This window comes from Euwallacea similis, chromosome 10, assembly GCF_039881205.1.
Source record: "Euwallacea similis isolate ESF13 chromosome 10, ESF131.1, whole genome shotgun sequence".
Classification (NCBI taxonomy): Eukaryota; Metazoa; Arthropoda; class Insecta; order Coleoptera; family Curculionidae; genus Euwallacea; species Euwallacea similis.
In genome coordinates, this window is record NC_089618.1 from 176,419 (window position 1) to 187,315 (window position 10,897).

The window sequence follows — 10,897 nt, forward strand, 5'->3', positions numbered from 1 at the left end:
CGGTCGTTTGACCACTCAAAATGTTCCTCTCGACATGCTCTATCCAACGTTGGGATCAGTCGAGAGACTATTTTGATGAATTTCCGAGATAAAAATCCACATCCGTCAAATATACATGGTAATAATTAAAAGTTCGCACGCTCCGCGCTCGGAAATTTCTGGTCCGATTCGGACGTTTGACCACTCAAAATGTTCCTCTCGACGTGCTCTATCCAACGTTGGGATCAGTCGAGAGACTATTTTGATGAATTTCCGAGATAAAAATCCACATCCGTCAAATATACATGGTAATTATTAAAAGTTCGCACGCTCCGCGCTCGGAAATTTCTGGTCCGATTCGGTCGTTTGACCACTCAAAATGTTCGTCTCGACGTGCTCTATCCAACGGTGGTATCAGTCGAGAGACTATTTTGATGAATTCCAGAGAAAAACCTCCATATTTGTCAAATATACCGGGTAATAATTAAAAGTTCGCACGCTCCGCGCTCGGAAATTTCTGGTCCGATTCGGACGTTTGACCACTCAAAATGTTCGTCTCGACGTGCTCTATCCAACGGTGGTATCAGTCGAGAGACCATTTTGATGAATTTCCGAGATAAAAATCCACATCCGTCAAATATACATGGTAATTATTAAAAGTTCGCACGCTCCGCGCTCGGAAATTTCTGGTCGGAATCGGACGTTTGACCACTCAAAATATTCGTCTCGACATGCTCTATCCAACGTTGGGATCAGTCGAGAGACTATTTTGATGAATTTCCGAGATAAAAATCCACATCCGTCAAATATACATGGTAATAATTAAATGTTCGTACGCTCCGCGCTCGGAAATTTCTGGTCCGATTCGGACGTTTGACCACTCAAAATGTTCCTCTCGACATGCTCTATCCAACGTTGAGATCAGTCGAGAGACTATTTTGATGAATTTCCGAGATAAAAATCCACATCCGTCAAATATACATGGTAATAATTAAAAGTTCGCACGCTCCGCGCTCGGAAATTTCTGGTCCGATTCGGACGTTTGACCACTCAAAATGTTCCTCTCGACATGCTCTATCCAACGTTGGGATCAGTCGAGACTATTTTGATGAATTTCCGAGATAAAAATCCACATCCGTCAAATATACATGGTAATAATTAAAAGTTCGCACGCTCCGCGCTCGGAAATTTCTGGTCCGATTCGGACTTTTGACCACTCAAAATGTTCGTCTCGACGTGCTCTATCCAACGTTGGGATCAGTCGAGAGACTATTTTGATGAATTTCCGAGATAAAAATCCACATCCGTCAAATATACATGGTAATTATTAAAAGTTCGCACGCTCCGCGCTCGGAAATTTCTGGTCCGATTCGGACGTTTGACCACTCAAAATGTTCCTCTCGACATGCTCTATCCAACGTTGAGATCAGTCGAGAGACTATTTTGATGAATTTCCGAGATAAAAATCCACATCCGTCAAATATACATGGTAATAATTAAAAGTTCGCACGCTCCGCGCTCGGAAATTTCTGGTCCGATTCGGACGTTTGACCACTCAAAATGTTCCTCTCGACATGCTCTATCCAACGTTGAGATCAGTCGAGAGACTATTTTGATGAATTTCCGAGATAAAAATCCACATCCGTCAAATATACATGGTAATAATTAAAAGTTCGCACGCTCCGCGCTCGGAAATTTCTGGTCGGAATCGGACGTTTGACCACTCAAAATATTCGTCTCGACATGCTCTATCCAACGTTGGGATCAGTCGAGAGACTATTTTGATGAATTTCCGAGATAAAAATCCACATCCGTCAAATATACATGGTAATTATTAAAAGTTCGCACGCTCCGCGCTCGGATATTTCTGGTCCGATTCGGACGTTTGACCACTCAAAATGTTCGTCTCGACGTGCTCTATCCAACGGTGGTATCAGTCGAGAGACTATTTTGATGAATTTCCGAGATAAAAATCCACATCCGTCAAATATACATGGTAATTATTAAAAGTTCGCACGCTCCGCGCTCGGAAATTTCTGGTCCGATTCGGACGTTTGACCAATCAAAATGTTCCTCTCGACATGCTCTATCCAACGTTGAGATCAGTCGAGAGACTATTTTGATGAATTTCCGAGATAAAAATCCACATCCGTCAAATATACATGGTAATTATTAAAAGTTCGCACGCTCCGCGCTCGGAAATTTCTGGTCCGATTCGGACGTTTGACCAATCAAAATGTTCCTCTCGACATGCTCTATCCAACGTTGAGATCAGTCGAGAGACTATTTTGATGAATTTCCGAGATAAAAATCCACATCCGTCAAATATACATGGTAATTATTAAAAGTTCGCACGCTCCGCGCTCGGAAATTTCTGTTCCGATTCGGACGTTTGACCACTCAAAATGTTCGTCTCGACGTGCTCTATCCAACGGTGGTATCAGTCGAGAGACAGTTTTGATGAATTTCCGAGATAAAAATCCACATCCGTCAAATATACATGGTAATTATTAAAAGTTCGCACGCTCCGCTCTCGGAAATTTCTGGTCGGAATCGGACGTTTGACCACTCAAAATATTCGTCTCGACATGCTCTATCCAACGTTGGGATCAGTCGAGAGACTATTTTGATGAATTTCCGAGATAAAAATCCACATCCGTCAAATATACATGGTAATAATTAAAAGTTCGCACGCTCCGCGCTCGGAAATTTCTGGTCGGAATCGGACGTTTGACCACTCAAAATGTTCGTCTCGACGTGCTCTATCCAACGGTGGTATCAGTCGAGAGACTATTTTGATGAATTCCAGAGAAAAACCTCCATATTTGTCAAATATACCGGGTAATTATTAAAAGTTCGCACGCTCCGCGTTCGGAAATTTCTGGTCCGATTCGGACGTTTGACCACTCAAAATGTTCGTCTCGACGTGCTCTATCCAACGGTGGGATTAGTCGAGAGATTATTTTCATGAATTTCCGAGATAAAAATCCACATCCGTCAAATATACCGGTTAATAATTAAAAGTTCGCACGCTCCGCGCTCGGAAATTTCTGGTCCGATTCGGACGTTTGACCACTCAAAATGTTCGTCTCGACGTGCTCTATCCAACGGTGGGATTAGTCGAGAGATTATTTTGATGAATTTCCGAGATAAAAATCCACATCCGTCAAATATACCGGTTAATAATTAAAAGTTCGCACGCTCCGCGCTCGGAAATTTCTGGTCCGATTCGGACGTTTGACCACTCAAAATGTTCGTCTCGACGTGCTCTATCCAACGGTGGTATCAGTCGAGAGACTATTTTGATGAATTTCCGAGATAAAAATCCACATCCGTCAAATATACATGGTAATTATTAAAAGTTCGCACGCTCCGCGCTCGGAAATTTCTGGTCCGATTCGGACGTTTGACCACTCAAAATGTTCCTCTCGACATGCTCTATCCAACGTTGAGATCAGTCGAGAGACTATTTTGATGAATTTCCGAGATAAAAATCCACATCCGTCAAATATACATGGTAATTATTAAAAGTTCGCACGCTCCGCGCTCGGAAATTTCTGGTCCGATTCGGACGTTTGACCATTCAAAATGTTCCTCTCGACGTGCTCTATCCAACGGTGGTATCAATCGAGAGACTATTTTGATGAATTTCCGAGATAAAAATCCACATCCTGTTAGGGCTTGTGTAGGGGACAGAATTCCCGATAATTAATTTAATGTATTAGTTCGATAAGTTGTATTCTTCATAAGCCTAGTATTAAATGTGTGACTAGTATGTAAGAAATCCGTGTGCTACGCCTATGGACTTTACTCGTTTCTCTTGCCACTTTGTCCGTATGACCAGATGTTGATTCGCATTTTGTTTGATCTTAGACTAACTGTGTAATAAAACTCCTCGCCGACCTTTTGTGCGTACTAGAATTTAGACACGTTCTCGATGCTGGTCATAAACGCCCTCCAATAAAACCCAATTATATTGTTAAAGTTAGGCAAGTCACAAGGACAAATCTAGAAGAAGCGCCGATGATGACCTCTTAGTTTCTGGTACGCCTATGTACGGTTACCATTAACTTTAGTATTTAAGATTTTGCAAGAAGAAAAATCTCTCTCTTCTTGTGCGTCTCCGTCGACCCTTAACTCCGTACTTTGCACGTTACTCGTACGCGATTACTTTACACACGGTTCCTATACACGGTTAATTACTACACTAATTAACTTGTCACGAAAAGTTGTTATTTCTTTGCTACATTACTCGAAGTTGTTAGTGAATAATAAACCTTTGTTACCGTTAGAAAAGGGTTTTGTTTTCATTTGCACGAACACGGTGTCTCTGAGACCGCGAACTCAGGGTGGTCCTTCGCAAGCATCCAGTCCATTGCTTACTAGACGTATCAAGAATTAGGCCATGTCTAATCAACATCTTGGTATCACGATCCACGAATAAACAGTTTGGTCCTTCGAGCCGGATCAACATTTTTGGTCCTACGAGCCGGATCAACATTTTTGGTCACTTCGAACCGGATATCACGGGACTGGATCAGAACCTGTGGAACATAGGACATCGAAAGCGGAATAAGGAGTAGAACGGTGGATCCCAAGGAGAGCAAGAAACAATCCCGGTGAGTCATTTCCTTTTTATCACGATTTTTCCTCTTTGAATTTGCATAACCTCATAATCCCGATTCCCATTTGATACTTTAAATGGTCGTTAGTTGTATGAGATTGATACGACTTATTTACTTTGGTTTATGCTCGATTTATGCACATTAAAGAAGTCGAAACTAGTTAATTTCTCCAGTAGTACTTCTGTTTGAATCGCGTAAATTGATTTATTTTAACGCCACGTTATCAATAGTAGTTAAAAATGACCACTAGAGCTCAAAAAGAAAAAATTTCAAAACGATCCGAAATGGAACTAGGCTCAGCAGAGTCTCTTAGCGAGAACGATGAATTTAGAGAACTTTTGCACGCTCGCAGAATTTTAACTAAACGTTTATCCCGTTTTGAACAGTACCTTCGTGATAACAGAGACATTCAAGAAACAGTTCAATTAGAAATCCGCCTCAAGAACGTGGAGGAGGACTATAATCAGTTCGATAAAGTACAATCTCGTCTAGAATTTTTAAGCTTAAACGAAGAAGAACAACGGATTGAAATCGAATCAGCCTACTTTAATTTAATTTCAGAATTAAAGCAGTTAATAAATTCAATTAGCAAAAATCAAAATAGTACTAATACTCATTTAGGAAAACAAAATTCACCAAGAGGTCTAGGAAAATTACCGGATTTAGGCTTACGTTCATTTTATGGCAATTATGAAACTTGGTTCAGTTTCAAAAACATATTTGATTCCTTAGTCCATAGCAGAACCGACTTGAGTGAAACAGAAAAATTGTTATATCTAAAATTATGTTGTAAAGGCGATGCGCTAAATCTCATAGACTCTCTCGACATAACTCCCGATAATTATACAATCGCTTTAAATCTGTTACAAAAAAGATATGAGAATAAAAAGGCAGTTATTAACATTCACGCTAAAGGCTTAGTTCTTAATTTACCAAACGCGAATAAAGGATCATCTGTAAATATTAGAAAATTAATAGATGCAGTTCAGCAACATAAATCATCATTAGGAAAATTAAAATTACCCGTGGATCAATGGGATGTTTTGTTGATACCGATAATATTAAACAAACTGGATGATAGTACTAATCAGGAGTGGGAGCGGAAACAATGTAATACTGAATTGCCGACTGTTGATCAATTAATGGAATTTTTAACCGAAAAATGTCGTTCGTTGGAAGCGGTTCGCGGCTTCTCAACCGTACATTCAAATAAACATGATAGGGATAGAATGCAAAACAAAGGCCACGAGAAAAGAAACGAATCACATCAGTTTAAGAATTATTCGTATTCTTTGACCGAAAAAATCAATAAGTGTTACATCTGTACTGAAAATCATTTCATTCATCAATGTCCTCGTTTTATCCAATTATCAGTGTCGGACAAATATAACGAAATTCGAAGACATAAATTGTGTAGCAACTGTTTACGTCCAGGGCATCTGAAACAGGAATGTAGATCAAGAGGATGCAAAAAATGCAACCAAAAACATAATAGCACGTTACATATAGAGAAACGTTCAGGAAGTGAACATGTTCAAAATTCTAGCAACAGCAGCACTAATGAACCTTCCTCATCATTAACTGAACATGAATCATCGATCAGTTCTCCATCTAATCCTTCGGCTCACGATGTATTGAGAAGGTATGGAGAATCCAAACAATCTACAGTTTTAACAATCGGCCAAAGTAACGCGGTCACGTACGATACGGAAAACAATCCTTTGGCATTATCATCGTTAGGTATTGATAAAAATCAAGTACTACTATCTACGGCTACCATTCTCATCTCAGACAGAAAAGGAAATTGGCATAAATGCAATGCCTTACTCGATTGCGGAAGCCAGTCAAATTTAATGACAGAAAACTTCTGCAGAAAGTTAAACTTAAGTCCCCAAACAATTGACCTTTCATTATCAGGTATCAGTCAAATTGTCACAAAGATTAATCAGCGAGTGCACACGAAAATAAAATCCAGGTTCAACCAATATGAATCTAACATAGCATTTTTGGTTTTGCCCATTCTTACCGAAAATCTACCCTCATTTAGATTTCCCAGTTCGGTACTTCAAATTCCAACAAATATCAATCTAGCTGATGAAAAATTTAATGAACCAAAACAAATTGATGTTTTATTAGGGGTAGATATATTTTATAATCTATTAGGTTCGGGTAAACTTAAATTAGGAAAGGGATTGCCAATGTTACAAGAAACCTCTTTAGGCTGGGTAATATCGGGCAATTTAATATGCAGAGAATCTCAAAGTCGGAAAGTAGTGTGCAACCTTGCGACTAGTATTTCAAATAAAACATTAAATGATTCGTTGACGAAATTCTGGCAGATTGAAGAGTTTGAAAATGTTAAATTCCTATCAAAGGAAGAAAATTATTGTGAGGAATATTTTAATCAAACTACAACCCGCGACATGGACAACAGTTTTGTCGTAAGGTATCCGTTCAATAATCAAACAGATTTTAGTCTGGGTGACTCCAAATCGAATGCCCTAAAACGGTTAAAAAATGTAGAGAAAAGGTTAGAAAAGGACAAGGACCTCAAGAAGCAGTACGTAGAATTTATGACGGAATATGAGAACTTAGGCCACATGACGCTTCAAGGACCCATTGAAAAGGACATCTCTATTCCAAACAATTCTTATTTTTTACCCCACAGTGCGGTACTAAAGAATTCTATTACCACGAAGTGTCGCGTCGTTTTTGATGCAAGCTGCAAAACAAGTTTAGGAATTTCCCTGAATGACACGCTTTTGGTAGGACCAGTAGTACAAGATGACTTGTACTCAATTTTGATACGTCTAAGACTTCGCAAAATTGTTTTGAGCGCGGACATCAAAATGATGTACCGATGTATAAAAATTCATGAGGAAGAACGTAACTTCCAAAAGATACTATGGCGAGCAAATCTTAATGATCCGATTAATGTGTATAAACTCAACACGGTAACGTATGGCACATCGAGTGCACCCTTTCAAGCCACACGTTGCTTGATAGAATTGGCCGAGCGCAACAAAGACAGGTATCCACGAACAGCAGAAATAATTAAACGTTCGTTCTACATGGATGACCTGTTGGTTAGCATTGATTCGGAAACAGATGCATTGCAAATTTATAGGGAACTAGACGATATTTTAAGTCAAGCTAATTTTAAATTGAGAAAATGGTCGTCCAACAGTAACATAGTTCTAAACAGTATCCTACAAGCAAACAGTAACGAAAATCACGACAATTTAATTCTACCTCATGAAGATAAACATCTAAAAACTCTTGGAATCAGCTGGGATCCTAAACAAGATACTCTGAAGTATTCAGTAAATATTAAATACGAGCCATCCCGTGTTACCAAAAGGACTATTCTTTCGAAAATTTCGCAGATCTTTGACCCGCTTGGGTTGATCGGTCCCGCATTAACTAGGGCCAAGTTAATCATTCAAGCTCTATGGAAATTACATATCGGTTGGGATCAAGCGGTCCCGAATGACCTAAGACAGATTTGGGAGGAATTCTCGAATGAACTGGAGTGCCTCAATGAATACAAGATCGATAGGCTTGTAATTCCAACAAAGACGGCCCATATAAGATTGTACGGATTTTCTGATAGCTCCGAAAAGGCTTACGGAGCCTGTATTTACGTGGCCTCGGAGGATGAGTCAGGTAGTCGCGAATTACGACTGTTGACAGGAAAATCAAGGGTAGCTCCAGCTAAAAAATTGACCTTGCCTCGACTTGAGCTTCTAGCGGCCCACCTTTTAGCCAAACTAATGAATACGGTAAGACAAATTTTAGACATACAAATATCAGACGTACGATACTTCACGGATTCTAGTATTGTTTTGGCATGGTTGAAAATTGATCCTGCTCACCTTAAGACCTTTGTTGCCAATCGAGTGGCAAAAATTAATGAATTGACCAAGATAACGGAGTGGGCTCACGTGCCAAGCAAGGCCAACCCTGCAGATGTAATATCGAGAGGATTGAGCCCAAGGGAATTGCTGGGATGTGATCTTTGGTTTCACGGTCCCGAATTTTTAAAGAAAAACACATCAAGGACGGAAGCGAACTTAGATAGCCATGAGGTTCCCGTCGATGTCTTGCCCGAATTAAAAAATAATCATACCACAGTATATAAAACAACGAGTGTAAATAGCAACAACTACGGACTTAACATTTTTGATAGATTTTCTACCTTCTTCAAACTGCACAGAGTAGTAGGTTACATATGCAGACTTAAAAATCGATGCCGCAAAGTGATGAATAAGTCAACAGCCTTGACAGTTGAAGAATTAAACGAGTCACTGCTTTTATTAGTAAAATTGGTTCAACGGGATAGCTTCGAAAAGGAAATTTCCGACTTATCCAAAAGTAAAAAACTCCCAAGCGAAAGTAAAATTTTGAATCTAAACCCATTTCTCGATTCAGAAGGAATACTTCGAGTCGGGGGACGTTTAATAAATTCACAATTTAATTTTGAACAACAACACCCTATTATATTACCGTATAAACATAAATTCACTGACTTGATAATACAGAATGAGCATATGAAACATCTCCACGCGGGAGTTCAAAACTTGCTTTCGATAATTCGCCTCAGATTTTGGATAATAAACGGAAAAAATGCAGTTAAACGTAACCTTAGTAGATGTATAAGATGTTTTAGAGTAAAACCGAAACCTTCGAAATTTTTAATGGGTTCCCTTCCGACCGCAAGGGTAACGCCTTCACGACCTTTTTCAAATTGCGGAATCGATTATGCAGGGCCTATACTCATAAAGGAGGGTACGCTGCGTAGAGCCAAATCCGTAAAAACTTACATATGCATTTTTGTTTGTTTCGCCACGCGTGCAGTACATATCGAACTGGTTAAAGATCTTTCGACTAATAGCTTTTTGAATGCATTGGAAAGGTTCTGTTCCAGACGAGGAAAACCAACAAACATACATTCAGACAATGGTTCTAACTTTGTAGGGGCCAATAATTATTTCATCGAACTCTATAACTTAATAAATGATGAATCACACATTAACGCCACAACTACATTTTTAGCCAATCATTTGATAAAGTGGCATTTCATACCCGCGCGTAGTGCCCATATGGGAGGATTGTGGGAGGCGGCGGTGAAATCGACTAAGTTTCATCTTCGCCGCGTCTTAGGTGAATCATCTCTAACATACGAAGAGATGTACACCCTATTAGTAAAAATCGAAGCTTGTCTCAACTCGCGACCACTAATGCCAATCTCAAACGACATAAACGACTATGCACCCTTAACCCCCGCGCATTTCCTTATTGGCGACTCGTTGGCAAGTTTACCACAACCCGACTACCAGAACGCCGTTATCTCTCGCTTATCTCATTACGAACGACTACAACAACTCCAACAGCATTTTTGGAATAGTTGGTCCAGGGATTATTTGACAAATTTGCAAACTCGATGCAAATGGAAGTACACTGTAGATAAAACCATAGATATTGGAGCATTAGTTTTACTGGTGGAACACAATACTGCCCCACTGCGTTGGATTTTAGCTCGAGTTGTCGAACTCCACGAAGGAAAGGATCATGTGATACGTGTAGTGTCAGTGCGCTTACCCAGTGGAACTATATCGCGAAGATCATTGTCAAAAATATGCCCATTGCCCATGAATAACGAATAACTCTTTGTAAATAATTTAAAAGGTAACGACCTTTTAACGGGGCCGGCATGTTAGGGCTTGTGTAGAGGACAAAATATCCAATAATTAATTAGTTTAATGTTAATCTATTAGTTCGATAAGTTGTATTCTTCATAAGCCTAGTATTAAATCTGTGACTAGTATGTAAGGAACCCGTGTGCTACGCCTATGGACATTACTCGTGTCTATTGCCACTTTGCCCGTTTGACCAGATGTTGATTCGCATTTCGTTTGATCTTAGACTAGCCGTGTAATAAAACTCCTCGCCGACCTTTTGTGCGTACTAGAATTTAGACACGTTCTCGATGCTGGTCATAAACGCCCTCCAATAAAACCCAATTATATTGTTAAAGTTAGGCAAGTCACAAGGACAAATCTATAAGAAGTGCCGATGATGACCTCTTAGTTTCTGGTACGCCTATGTACGCTTACCATTAACTTTAGTACTTAAGATTTTGCAAGGAGAAAATTCGCTCTCTTCTTGTGCGTCTCCGTCGACCCTTAACTCCGTACTTTGCACGTTACTCGTACGCGATTACTTTACACACGGTTCCTATACACGGTTAATTACTACACTAATTAACTTGTCACGAAAAGTTGTTATTTCTT

The 10,897-nt window shown here is 39.6% G+C and overlaps 1 protein-coding gene across 1 annotated transcript; it reads left to right on the top strand.

Annotated features, from left to right (window-relative positions):
• The first annotated feature begins 4,888 nt into the window (after positions 1 to 4,888).
• On the top strand, positions 4,889 to 10,270 carry LOC136411609 (uncharacterized). The gene is made up of 2 exons (XM_066394248.1): positions 4,889 to 8,999; positions 9,582 to 10,270. The coding sequence occupies exons 1-2, from the start codon at positions 4,889 to 4,891 to the stop codon at positions 10,268 to 10,270; spliced, it is 4,800 nt and encodes a 1,599-aa protein (XP_066250345.1).
• The last annotated feature ends 627 nt before the right edge of the window (positions 10,271 to 10,897 follow it).